The sequence below is a fragment of the Chiloscyllium punctatum genome, chromosome 12, assembly GCF_047496795.1.
Source record: "Chiloscyllium punctatum isolate Juve2018m chromosome 12, sChiPun1.3, whole genome shotgun sequence".
Lineage (NCBI taxonomy): Eukaryota > Metazoa > Chordata > Chondrichthyes > Orectolobiformes > Hemiscylliidae > Chiloscyllium > Chiloscyllium punctatum.
The window spans coordinates 69,287,703-69,302,016 of record NC_092750.1 but is presented as its reverse complement, the minus strand read 5'-3'; the positions used below and the strand labels follow the sequence as shown (position 1 = coordinate 69,302,016).

At 42.7% G+C, this 14,314-nt stretch overlaps 1 protein-coding gene across 1 annotated transcript in view; it reads right to left on the bottom strand.

The window, feature by feature from the left end:
• Window positions 1-14,314, bottom strand: part of dnah1 (dynein, axonemal, heavy chain 1) — a 425,483-nt gene that overhangs the window by 27,186 nt on the left and 383,983 nt on the right. Inside the window, exons 74-75 of the mRNA XM_072582714.1 lie at window positions 13,503-13,673; window positions 4,035-4,165 (exon numbers count right to left, since the gene is read on the bottom strand). Of these exons, the coding sequence (XP_072438815.1) occupies window positions 4,035-4,165; window positions 13,503-13,673 (302 nt within the window). The remainder of the gene's footprint in view (window positions 1-4,034; window positions 4,166-13,502; window positions 13,674-14,314) is intronic.

The following is a 14,314-nucleotide window of genomic DNA, read 5'->3' as shown; positions in this document are numbered from 1 at the left end:
CTTTTCCCCAGGGCAGGATTGACTGGTACAAGGAGTCATAGTTTGAAGATATTAGGAGGAAGGTATAAAGGAGACGTCAGAGGTATGTTCTTTATGCAGAGAGTTGTGATTTCATGGAATGCGTTGCTAGCTGTGGTGGTGGAAGCAGAGTCATTAGGGATATTTAAGCGACTGCTGGACATGCACATGGATAACAGTGAGTTGAGGGGTGCGTAGGTCAAGTTATTATATTTTACATTAGGATTAAACCTCGGCACAACATCGTGGGCCAAAGGACCTGTTCTGTGCTGTACTTTTCTATGTTCTATAACTTGGTGATTTTTAACTTTGTACACCCCAGTCCAACATCGGCGTCTTCAAATCATTACAATAGCTATGGCAGCATTTTAAAAATAAGAGGTTACAATTCTTGTGATATCCATTATTGCAACTGCTGGGATGTTACAAAGTGCTGTGAAATCAATGAAGTATTTTTGAAGTGTGGTCACTGTCATAATGGAGAAAATGCAGAAGTTAATTTGCACAAATGAAACTCCCACAAACAGAAATGTGTTAATGGCCAAATAATCTGTTTCTGTGTGATGATGAGAATAAACATTCGGCAAGACACCACGAGTAACATCCCTGCTTTTCTTCGAAACCATGGCATGAGATATTTTAACTCCACCTTAGAAAGCAGATGAATCTTGGATTAACATCTCACCTGAAAGATGACACTTCCAAAGTGTAGCATTTGTTTGGTACTGTCAGTCTAGATTTTCAAATTCAAGTCTCTGTTCTGAACTCTCAATTTCTGGCCCAAAGGTGATAGTGGGAGCTTCTTATGTGGTATTCTTTCTTATATGGGTCTTGAGATGACCCCGCACCATTCCTGTTCTATCTACCTCAACAGTGAAACAGCGATTTCTTTCTTTTTGTTTAATTGTGTTGTGAGCTGTGGGTATCACTGGCAAAGTACAGGATGCTGGTGAGGCCTCTTCTGGAGTACTGGTCGCCCTGTTATAGGAAGGATATTTTTAAACTGGAGAGGGTTCAGAAAAGATTTACCTGACGTTGCTGGGAATGGAGGGTTTGAGATATAAAAATTGACTGGAAAAACTAGGACTTTTTCCACTGGAGCATAGGAGATTGAGGTGTCATGTTAATGAGGTTTATGAAATCACGAGGGGCATAGATAAAGTGAATGACGAGGGTCCCTAGGGTGTGGGAGTTCAAAACTAGGGGGCATATTTTTAAGATGAGAGGAGAACATTTAAAAAGGACACAAGGGGCAGCTTGTTTACACAGAGTGGTTTGTGTGTGGAATGAACTGCCAGAGAAAATGGTGGTTGCAGGTATAGTTACAATATTTTTTTAAAATTGGGATAAGATCAGGAATAGGAAAGGTTGAAGGGATATAGGCAAAGCAAAAGTAGGTGGGACTAGTTTAGTTTGGAAACAAGGTCGGCATGGTCCAAAGGTTTGTTTCCATGCTGTATGACTATCATTTCATGACTGTATTTGTTGCGCATCCTGAAGTGTCCTCAAAAGGGTGGTGGTGAGCCTCCTCCTTGGATGGTTAGGAAGGGAGCTCCAGGATTTAAGTCCAGTGACAAAGATAGAATGGTAATATTGTTCTATGTCAAGTTGATGTGTTGCTTGAATGAGAACTTGCAGGCATGCTTTCAGAACAGAACTTATTTCCGTACATCTGCTGCCCTGTCCTTCTAGGAGGTAGAGATTTGGAGCTATAGTCAAAGGCTTAGTGAGTTGCTGAAGTACATTCCGTGGATGGGAAGCAATACTGCCATTGTTCCTCAGTGGTGGAGGAGATGAAAAATTAAATTGTTGGCTACGGTGCCAATTAAACATTCACTCCACCATCTATGGACAATGATTAAGCTGATGAATAGAGTGCCAATTAAATAGACAGCTTTATCTTGGATGGCTTCAAACTTCCTGATTGCCATCAGAGCTACGCACATTCAGGTAAATGGACAGTATTCCATCAGACACCTAACTAGTGCTTTTGTAAATGCTTGGCAGGCATTTGGGAATCAGGAGGCAAGTTACTCTTTACAGAATTCCCAGCCTTTGAGCCATTCTTTCTGCAGTATTTAGTTCAGTTAAGTTTCTAGTTAATGGAATTCCTTAGGTTGTTGATGGTAGGGGATTCAGCAATGATAATGTTGTTAATGTCAGGGGTAGATGGTTCATGTTGAATTAGATAATGGTTCTGAAAAGCTTAATTTTGGAGGCTGTATCAAGCTCCAGCAATCTGTGATGTTATTGCAGTCTTAGCTTTGGATCTCATTGGGTGAAGACCTATAGGCCATGTCTTCCAAATGTCGTAGTAACAATCTTACCTTTCTAATGTAACTTGTATCTAATTGTTATTATATAATAAACTCTATTTTCTCAAAGACAAGAGCCCTTTCTTGTTAAGACTGAATTCGGGGCAGAAAAGTACTCCAACCACAAGGTGGCAGTGGTTGGCAGGTCAAAACAAATACACACAGTTAGATTCTTGTTGGAAATGATCATTGCTTGGCTTGAATGTTACTTAATCAGGCCAGGAATACAGCAGTGAACCTGCGTTGTTATTGCCTTTGCTGTTAAATTCATGTATTGGTGGACATCGGAGTGCATCTAGGAAAATTAACAAACAGTGAAATTCACAACTGATCTTGGAGGAACCTGCTTGGGAGAGGTCACAGCACAGAAACAGATAAGTGAACAGTTTTAAATATAGTCTTGCTGTAAATCTACAATACTGAGTAGAGTCGGTTCTTTCTCGATTATATGTTTTATTTGCAATATGTCTCTTGATTAAACTTAAAAATATAAGCCATAAATATTAAGTTAACCTGGAGCAGTGTTTTGTAGAGGAATAAGACTGTACTATTTTCTGGGACTGTAGATTGGAAGAAGCAAAAAGGGCCCTTAGTAGAGTAATATGCTTTTCTTGTTGGATGTTGGAGTTTAGGGAGAGCTTACGGGTTACCGAGGATTATATCTGCAATACGTGCCGTTGGTAGTGAATCCTATCAGATCGAATGGATTGGGTGGAGCGACAGTTAGAGGCAATGAGGAATTTATTAGAGCAAGGGGGGGTGTTGGATGGCAGTTATAGGAAGGGAGAAAAGTCACAGATACAGTAACATAGATGGATTAATTCCAGGAAAGTTAAGATAAGTAGGCAGGTAGCGCAGGAGTCTTCTGTGGCTATCCCCATTTCAAACAAGTATGCTGTTTTGGAAAATATAGCGAGTAATGGATTCTCAAGGGAATGTAGCACACAGAGGGTGGTACTTGTATGGAATGAGCTGCCAGAGAAAGTAGTGGACGTCAGTACAATTGCAACATTTAAAAGGCATCTGGATGGGTATATGAATAGGAAAGGTTTGAAGGTATATGGGCCGGGTGCTGGCAAGTGGGATTGGATCAAGTTGGGATATCTGTTGGTATGGACGAGTTGGACCAAAGGGTCTGTTTTCGTGCTGTACATCCCTATGTCTTATATGGTCTAGGTCTTGCTGTAGTATGTCATGAGTTGTAAACAATACTGAACATTATGCAATTATCAGCAAACATCTGCATTTCTGATTTTATAATCTTGGGAAACTCATTGCTAGTGGATCTGAAATAGTTGGGATCAGGATTTATTCTTATGACGTCCTAGAATGAGATGATTGGTCAATAAGAACTGAAACCATCTTCTCCTTGCGCTAGATATGCTTCCAACTAATGGAAAGTTATGCCCCAATCCAAGCTAGAAGCTCCATCAGTAAGATGCAGTCTGATCATTTAATTGAGCCAGTGTCATATCAATGAATGCCATGCCAACTGTCTGGGAAAGCAGGTTGGTAATTATCCTGCTAATTCTTTTAGCACTTCCCCACTATTCTGAAAGTGGGAAAAAAGTGTGAGTGAAGACAAGAAAGCAAATTGTTCCAGACACCTACTACCTAAAAGGTGGGGGGAGAATATTCACTTTGTGCAAGCTTTCTGTGTTGCTCTGTTTGTAACCACCAGATGGCAGAATAGTTCTGTACCTAATCACTTCCTGTATTAGGACAGTGTTCATGGACTCTTCATACATAACTGGAAACTTTTCCATCACAAGGTTCATGTCGATCAGTTGAGGAATTTTCGCCAAAATGCTTCCACATATCTCCTCTACCATCTAAAAAAAAAGCAAATGATACTTTAAAATCAAATTGACTGTGTGATTTCAGTGCTATACCATTTTCCTCATTTCTGAGCATATCCAGATAAACCATGGGGGTAATCCTAACCAATCACCTATCATGGTTGATGGCAGAATTGACACTCCTCCAGGATTGCCTATTCTCCCAGGGATAAAAGATTAATCTCCAGCCTGTTCCTGCTCCAATGAGCTTATTTCTCTCCATATACAGACACTTCAGACAGACATTTATGGTTTCCAATGCCCTGAGTTGCTGCAATAGTTTCTAGTTCCCTGGTCCTAATCACTTCCTAAATTCATTATACATGTCTAATCCCTTTGTACTTCCTTTCTACAACCTTAGAATTTCTGAAGTTTCCTCCAACAATAGCTCAAACAGTTCTCATCCAGTACCAACCTCCTCCACCTAGCTGAGCTTGTTCACAGTCTGATCATTCTCTTTCAAGTCAGCTCATTTCCTCCAAATAAGCAGTGTTTCTCCAATTGGTGTTATGGGTACAGGAATAGAATTCCATAGCAGTGTTTTTGACATGTTTTCTGCTTGTACCTCATCTGACAATTTTCACCCTTCCAAAATGTTCCATCTGTCTCATGCAACTCTGCTCTCACTCCTTGCCCCCTCTATCAGATCTAATAGGGTTGTCTTTTCTTCACCTTCCACCCATTAGTCTCTGTACTCAATAGATTCTCCATAGCTCCAGTGTGATATGACCAACAAACACATCTTTTGCTTTCCATTTCAGCATTCCAAAGGTATGTTTCTGTGACACAATGGTTCACTTATAGGTATGTTCGCTGAGCTGGTAGGTTTGTTCTCAGATGTTTCATCACCATGTTAGGTAATATCATCAGTGAACCTTAGGTAAAGTGCTGGTGTCCCCACCCACTTTCTATTTATGTGTCTTGGTCTGTTAAGATGGGTGATATAATTTCCGATTCTTTTTCCTCAGAAGTTAGTAAATGGGGTCCACATTGATGTGTTTATTGACAAAGTTCCGGTTTGAATGCCAGGCCTGTAAGAATTCCCATCCTAGGACAGGCTAAACTGAGACATGCATGGGAATTCCTAGAGGTCTGGCATTCAAACGAGAACTCCGTCAATAAACACATCGATTTCGACCACATTTACCAACCTCTGAGAAAAAGAACCGGAAATGATATCACCCACCTTAACAAACCAAGACACATAAATAGAAAATGGGACAGAACACCAGCACTTCAAATATGCTCACTGATGTTTCCTAGCATGGTGACAAAATGTCTGAGAACAGACCCACCAGCTCAGCAAGCAAACTTACAACCTGAACATCAACCTGAGCTACAAACCTGAAATCGTAAACAATAGTTCACTCCTCAGCCATTTTTAGCATAGTTCAGTGCAGGTGTAGGATGTAACACCTGCCCTTCACTTCCTTCCTTCTCATTATCCTAGACCACGAACAGTGATATACTTGTACTTCTTTCAATTTAGCATATTGTAATTCACTATTCATCAAATGATAACACCTATAGGCAGAGACCAAATGCAGAATGGGTGACCATGTTGCAGCACACCTTAATTCTATCCATAAGCATGAACCTGATCTTCTCTCTGCTTAATATTTTAATTATTCACCTTGGTCCCATGCTGACCTTTCTGTTTATAATCTGCTATGGTGTTCCAGTGAAACTCAACAACAATTTGAGGAACAACACCTTATCTTTTGATTTGGTACTCTGCAGCCTTCTGGACTTAACATTGTAGTAATTAATTTCAGCTCATAACCATATCTCTATGTTGTTGTACATTTATTTTTATTTTTTCTTTGTTCTACTAGCTTGAGATTCATCTTTTTTCTTTCTTTATCTCTTCATGTCTTTAGATAATTTTTACAGGGCAATTCACACCTCATTTAGACAGAATCTTTGTTTGTTTGGTATGTTCTTTGTGGCTGTTGCTTCACACAGTTTTTCATTCTTTAATCTCCTCTGGCCTCTGCCCAAATGTAGATCTCCCACTCCCTTTCCACTAGGTGAAAAACTTTTACACTTCTATTTCCCTTCAGTTCTGATGGATGTTATTAATCTGAAAGACTTTTCTCTCATATGCTGCCCGACTTGCTTTGTAGAGTCATAGAGATGTACAGCACGGAAACAAACCCGTCCATGCTGACCAGATATCCCAACCCAATCTAGTCCCACCTGCCAGCATCTGGCCCATAACCCTCCAAACCCTTCCTATTCATACACCCATCCGAAAGCCTTTTAAATGTTGTAATTGTAACAGATTCCACCACTTCCTCTGGCAGCTCATTCCATGCACATACCACCCTCTGTGTGAAAAAGTTGTCTCTTAGGTCTCTTTTCTATCTTTCCCCTCTCACCCTAAACCTATGCCCTCTACCTCTGGACTCCCCGATCCTTATGTGGGAGAGTAACTCAGCTTGGCCTTTCAAGCTTGCAGGACGTGGGTACCTGTCCTTAGTTGCACTTGAGAAGGTGGTGGTCAACTGTTTCTTGACTGCTGTAGTCAAATGCTGTCATTTCTGGTTGATTTTGTGCTGGTGTGAAATGACATACCTAAGGATGGTGATGGTGGTGTCTGGGACATTGTATGTAAGGTATGATTCTGTGAGTAGGATTATGTCAAACATTGTTTGACTAGTCTGTCATTTTGGCACTAGCCCTTGTTGTTAGTAAGGAGGACTTTGCAGGGTCAACAGGACTGTTTTTTCCCTTTGTTCTTATTGATATGTAGGTCGATGCCAGGCAATCATAGAGTCATAGAGATGTACAGCACCGAAATATACCCTTTGGTCCAACTTGTCCATGTCAACCAGATATCCTAACCTAATCTAGTCCCATTTGCCAGTACTTGGCCCATATCCCTCTAAACCCTTGCTATTCATATACCATCCAGTTGGTATGGTACCAGTATTGGTGTTACAATTGTACCAACCTCCACCACTTCCTCTGGCAGCTCATTCCATACACGCACCACCCTCTCAGTGAAAACATTGCCCCTTAGGTCCCTTTTATATTTTTCCCTAAACCTATGCCCTCCAGTTCTGAACTCCCCCACCCCAGGGAAAAGACCTTGTCTATTTATCCTATCTATGCCCTTCATGATTTTATAAACCTCTATAAGCTCAATCCTCAGTCTCCGACACTCCAGCAAAAACAGCCCCTTTTTTGCCCTCCTGATTTCTCTCTTAAGTATACTCCTACTGCCTTTATAGTCTTCTAAGGATTCACTCGATCTCTGCTTTCTGTACCTGACATATGCTTCCTTCTTTTTCTTAACCTCAATTTCTCTAGTCAGCCAATGTTCCCTCTACCTACCAGCCTTTCCTTTCACCCAAACAGGAAAATATGTGTCTGTACTCTGGTTATCTCATTTCTGAAGGCTTCCCATTTTCCAGCCGACCCTTTATCTACGAACATCTACCCCCAATCAGTTTTGGAAAGTTCTTGTCTAATACCATCTAAATTAGCCTTCCTCCAATTTAGGACTTCAACTTTTGGATTGGTCTATCCTTTTCCATCACTATTTTAAAACTAATAGAATTATGGTCGCTGGCCCCAAAGTGCTCCCCCACTGACACCTGTCACCTGTCCTGCCTTATTTCCCAGGAATAGGTCAAATTTTGCATCTTCTCTAGTAGGTACATCCATACACACAACCAGAAAATTTTCTTGTACACACTTAACAAATTCCTCTCCATCTTAACCCTTAACAGTTCCTGTCAATCTTTGGAAAGTTAAAATCCTCTACCATAACCACCTTATTATACTTACAGATAATTGAAATCTCCCTACAAATTTGTTTCTCAATTTCCCGCTGACTATTTGACGGTCTATAATATAATCCCAATAAGGTGATCATCGCTTTCTTATTTCTCAGTTCTACGCAAATGACCTCTCTGGCTGTAGTCCCAGGAATATCTTCCCGAAGTACAGCTGTAATGCTATCCCTTATCAAAGGGGCCACTCCCCCTCCTCTCTTGTCCCCCTTTCTGTCCTTCCTGTAGCATATGTATCCTGGATCATTAAGCTGCCAGTCCTGTCCATCCCTGAGCCACGTTTCTGTAACTGCTATGATATCCCAGTCCCATGTTACTAGCCATGCCCTGAGTTCATCTGCCTTCCCTGTTAGGCCTCTTGCATTGAAGTAAATGCAGTTTAATTTATCAATCTAGTCTGGTTTAATTTCTTTGTTGAGGCTTTGTAGTTGTTGATACACTAGTGCCTTGCTAGACCATTTCAGAAGACAGCTGAGAGTCGACTATGTTGCTGTGGGTCTGGAGTTACATGTAGGCCAGGCCAGACCAGGATGGCAGATTTACTTCCCGACAATCAGCAATGAAATAATTGTTGTCATTAGACTCATAATTCCAGATTTGATTTTGCATCCAAATTCAACACCTGCTGCCATGGGATTCAAACCCTGGCTCTCAGAACATTAGCTGGGTTTCTTGATTAATAACCAAGTCATAATACTCCAAGGCCAATACTTCCCCCTGCTTGCTCTAACACTCAATAAGATCATGACTGGTCTGATAATTCCAGATTTCCAATCACCTTTTACTGCCTTGCTTATCCAGAATTTATTGACCGCTGCCTTAAAAATATTCAAGCACTCTGTTTCCATTGCCTTTTGAGAAAGAAAGTCAAACATCCAAGACCATCTGTGAGAAAACATTTCTCCAATTTTTTGTGGGATGTGAGCATTGCTGGCTTGGGCAGCATTTATAGCCTGTCCCTGGTTGCCCTTGAGAGAAGGTTGTGGTGAGCTGTCGTCTTGAACTGCTGCAGTTCATGTGCTATAGGTACACCCACAATGCCCCTAAGGAGGGAATTCCTTGTTCTGTCTTAAATCAGCAACCCCTTATTTTTAAACAGTAACTCCTAGTTCCCACAAGGGAATACATCCTTTCCATGTACAATTTGTCCGTACCCCACAGATCTTGCTAATTTCGATTAAGTCACCTCTTACTCTTATAATCTTCAGTGGATACAAATCCAGATTGTCCAAAGTTTATTCAGAAAGTAACCAACCATTACAGGTATTAGTCCAGTAAATCTGCTTCCAATTTCTTTGCATTCTTCCTTAACTAAAGAAACCAGTACTGTAAACAGATTTGGTCTCACCAATGTCCTGTACACCTGAAGCATAAACTCCCTATTTTTATATTTTTCCTCAATCAATAATAACATTCTATTCACAATCCTGATTACTTGCTGTACTTGGCATACTAATCCTTATGCTTCATGCATTAGAACACCCAGATCCCTCTGCATCTCAGAGCTCTGCAATCTCACATTATTCAGGTGATCATCTTCTTGCCAAAATGGACAATTTCACATTTTCCTACATTCTATTATATTTGCCAGATCTTTGCTTATTCATTCACCTCCTAATATCCTCTTCATTACTTACTTTTAAGACCATAACACAGGAGCAGAAATTAGGCCATTCAGCCCATTGAGTCTGCTTCATCATTCAATAATTCAATAACCCCATTCTCCTGCTTTCTCCTCTTGAAAATCAAGAACATATGTATCTCTGTCTTAAATATTCTTCCGTTGCCTCCGCCTCAAAGCTTATTTTCACAATCAGGACTCCCGCCCACCTTCCGAGGACTCCTTCGCCCACCTCCAACACACTGCATCCACCTGGACACCCTGCGCTGGCCTATTACCTGCTCTCGACCTCTTCATTTCCAACTGCCACCGGGACATTAATCGCCTCAACCTGCCTATCCCCCTCCCCCACTCCAACCTCTCACCCTCACAACGTGCAGCCCTCCAATCCCTCTGCTCCAATCCCAACCTCACCATCAAGCCAGCGGATAAAGGGGGCGCAGTGGAAGTCTGGCACACTGACCTCTACACCGCTGAAGCCAAACGTCAACTTGAGGACACCTCTTCCTACTGTCCCCTCGACCATGACCCCACCCCCCATCACCAAACCATCATCTCCCAGACCATACAGAACCTCATCACCTCAGGAGATCTCCCACCCACAGCTTCCAACCTCATAGTCTGGGAACCCTGCACTGCCCGGTTCTACCTCCTTCCCAAGATCCACAAGCCTGACCACCCTGGCTGACCCATTGTCTTAGCATGCTCCTGCCCCACTGAACTCATCTCTACCTACCTTGACACTGTCCTATCCCCCCTAGTCCAGGAACTCCCCACATACGTTCGAGACACCACCCACGCCCTCCAACTCCTCCAAGACTTCCGTTTCCCTGGCCCCCAACGCCTCATCTCCACCATGGATATCCAATCCCTCTACACCTCCATCCGCCATGACCAGGGCCTCCAAGCCCTCCGTTTTTTCCTCTCCAGACGTCCCCAACAGTACCCTTCCACTGACACTCTCATTCGTTTGGCCGAACTGGTCCTCACCCTTAACAATTTCTCCTTTGAATCCTCCCACTTCTTCCAGACCAAAGGGGTAGCCATGGGCACACGTATGGGCCCCAGCTATGCCTGTCACTTTGTTGGCTACGTAGAGCAGTTGATCTTCCGTAATTACACCGGCACGACTCCCCACCTCTTCCTCCGCTACATTGATGACTGCATTGGTGCCACCTCGTGCTCCCATGAGGAGGTTGAGCAACTCATCAACTTCACCAACACATTCCACCCTGACCTTAAATTTACCTGGACCATCTCTGACACCTCCCTCCCCTTCCTGGACCTCTCCATCTCCATTAATGACGACCGACTTGACACTGACATTTTTTACAAACCCACCGACTCTCACAGCTACCTGGATTACACCTCTTCCCACCCTACCTCTTGCAAAAATGCCATCCCGTATTCCAAATTCCTCCGCCTCCGCCGGATCTGCTCCCAAGAGGACCAGTTCCACCACAGAACACACCAGATGGCCTCCTTCTTTAGAGACTGCAATTTCCCTTCCCACGTGGTTAAAGATGCCCTCCAATGCATCTCGTCTACATCCCGCACCTCCGCCCTCAGACCCCACCCCTCCAACCGTAACAAGGACAGAACGCCCCTTGGTGCTCACCTTCCACCCTACCAACCTTCGCATAAACCAAATCATCCGCCAACATTTCCGCCACCTCCAAACAGACCCCACTATCAGGGATATATTTCCCTCCCCACCCCTTTCCGCCTTCTGCAAAGACCGTTCCCTCCGCGACTACCTGGTCAGGTCCACGCCCCCAAACAATCCACCCTCCAATCCTGGCACTTTCCCCTGCCACCGCAGGAACTGTAAAACCTGTGCCCACATCTCCTCCCTCACCTCTATCCAAGGCCCTAAAGGAGCCTTCAACATCCAAAGTTTTACTTGCACATCCACTAATATCATTAATTGTATCCGTTGCTCCCGATGCGGTCTCCTCTACATAGGGGAGACTGGGTGCCTCCTAGCAGAGCGCTTTAGAGAACATCTCCGGGACACCCGCACCAATCAACCACACCGCCCCGTGGCCCAACATTTCAACTCCCCCTCCCACTCTGCCGAGGACATGGAGGTCCTGGGCCTCCTTCACTGCCGCTCCCTCACCACCAGACACCTGGAGGAAGAACGCCTCATCTTCCGCCTCGGAACACTTCAACCCCAAGGCATCAATGTGGACTTCAATAGTTTCCTCATTTCCCCTTCCCCCACCTCACCCTATTCTAAACTTCCAGCTCAGTAACTGTCCCCATGACTTTTCCGGACTTGTCCTACCTGCCTATCTTCTTTTCCACCTATCCACTCCACCCTCTCCTCCTTGACCTATCACCTTCATCCCCTCCCCCACTCACCCATTGTACTCTATGCTACTTTCTCCCCACCCCCACCCTCCTCTAGCTTATCTCTCCACGCTTCAGGCTCACTGCCTTTATTCCTGATGAAGGGCTTTTGCCCGAAATGTCAATTTCGAAGCTACTTGGATGCTGCCTGAACTGCTGTGCTCTTCCAGCACCACTAATCCAGAATCTGGTTTCCAGCATCTGCAGTCATTGTTTTTACCTACTTAATGACCTGGCCTCTACAGCATTCTGTTTGAGGTAAAAAAAATGCAAATGCTGGAATCTTGTCCACAGCCTTCTGTGGTAATGAATTCCAATAGATTCACCACTATGGCTGAAGAAGTTTCTACTCATCCATTCTAAAGGGTCTCTCCTTTATTCTAAGGCTGTCTCCTCAGGTTCTAGTCTATCCTGCTAATGGAAACATCTTTCCAACATCCACTCTGTCCAGGCCTTTCAGTATTCTGAATTATATTTACATTCAAGTCCTCTAGAAATAACTACCAATATTGTATTTACTTTCCTAGCTACAGACTCAACCTGCAAGTTTACCTTAACAGAATCCTGTACTGGGACTCCAAATCCCTTTGCACTTCAGACTTCTGAATTTTTTCCCCATTCAGAAAATAGTCTATTCTTCCTACCAAAGAGCATGACCTCACACTTTCCCACATTGTGGCATTTCTTTGCCGACTCTCCTTACCTGTCTAAATCTTCCTGCAGCCTCCCCGCCTCCTCAATGCTACCTGTCCCTCCACCAATCTTTGTATAATCTGCAAACTTAGCCTGAATACCCTCAGTTCCTACATCTACATCATTAATGTATAAAGTGAAAAGTTGTGGTCCCAACAATGACCCTTGCGGTACACCACTTGTCACTGGCTGTCACCCTGAGAAGGATCCTTTTATCTCCACTCTCTGCTTTCTGCCAGACAGCAAATCTTCCATTCATGCTAGTGTCCTGCCTCTAACCTCATGGACCTTTATCTTACCCAGCAGCCTCCTGTATGGTACCTTGTCAAAGACCTTCTGGAAGGTCAGTATCATGATAAAAGTTTGCAACCTTCATTCACATAATTTATATTATTTCAAAATGTTGCTCTGCATTTGATCAATCTTTTGAGTGAAAGTAGCATTTTTTTCATATCCAAATATAAATCTACATTTCTGCACTTTGAGAAAGAAATTTGCTTTTTTTGAAAGGTACTAAGCTTAGGCTAATCTAAATTCAGACACAACATAGCATTTTGCACACTTCAGTACTAAACTAGCAGACTTATTCAGGACACAATGAAGACAGATTTCAGAAAATGGAACACTCAATATTGTTAAGAGCAACACTTGGATTAAAGATGGGGGTGAACATGCAGTACTAGGAAAGCTACAGGAAGGATCTTATTCCTACTCTCTTCTGCACTTGGCCCAGGAATGCTTGATGCCAGCACAGGGTGAAATAGTAAAAATATTCCTTTCCATAGTACAATTTAACCAGATATATAGGAAGATTATAGGTCTGACTCACTGTGATACATAAAAACATTTAAATGAAACATGCCTCTTCAACTCCTTTGCCGCCGCCACCTGATGTTTTTGGCTGAAGCAAGATGAGGCAGTTTAACAACACAGAAGTTTCATTTTGGGCAAATGTGATATTTGCATTATCATGTAATCCAAATATTTCTGGGGTGTCATTAAGTGGAAGAGTCTTAATGTATTCCAGGTAGCCCTGTTGGAGAATTGAAAAAGATACAGGTTTAGAAGCATCAAGTGCACATTCATGATTTTTGTACATGCAGTCTAAGTCTGTATAAATATATATTTCTACCTAAAGCACCACTTCTGGTACCAAAGGCTAATGTTTTACAAACTAAAATATCACAATTAATAGAAAATCCTTTTGTTGGCTTGTGTAATGCCGAGAGGGCGAGAAGAGAGAGACCCAAAATTGTTTTGTTTAAACCAATAATCTCTTGCTTAAAACCTTCTTAAAACTGGACTCTTTGCTGGACTGATAACATAGATGACACTGATCACAGAATGCCAGTTGACCACAATTTATAAAAAGTCCTCTGGTCACGTCTGGTCAGAACAAAAACTACATACCATCCTTCTGGAATGCAGCACTCCTTACATTGCACAGATATTTTAGTCAAGCCAACACAAAAGATAAGTAGACTAGACTATGTGGGGTGATTAAATCAAAATGGAGTTGGAGAGGAAGTAAGGAATTATATCCCCTATGGTGCCCACCTCTCTCCAAAGGCATCCTGGGTCTGCTTTATGTAATATTTTTTAGTCAACATGTTCAAAATCATTATTACATGCCTTTGGAACTCATAATGTATTAGCCTGGGCTTCTGGATTACT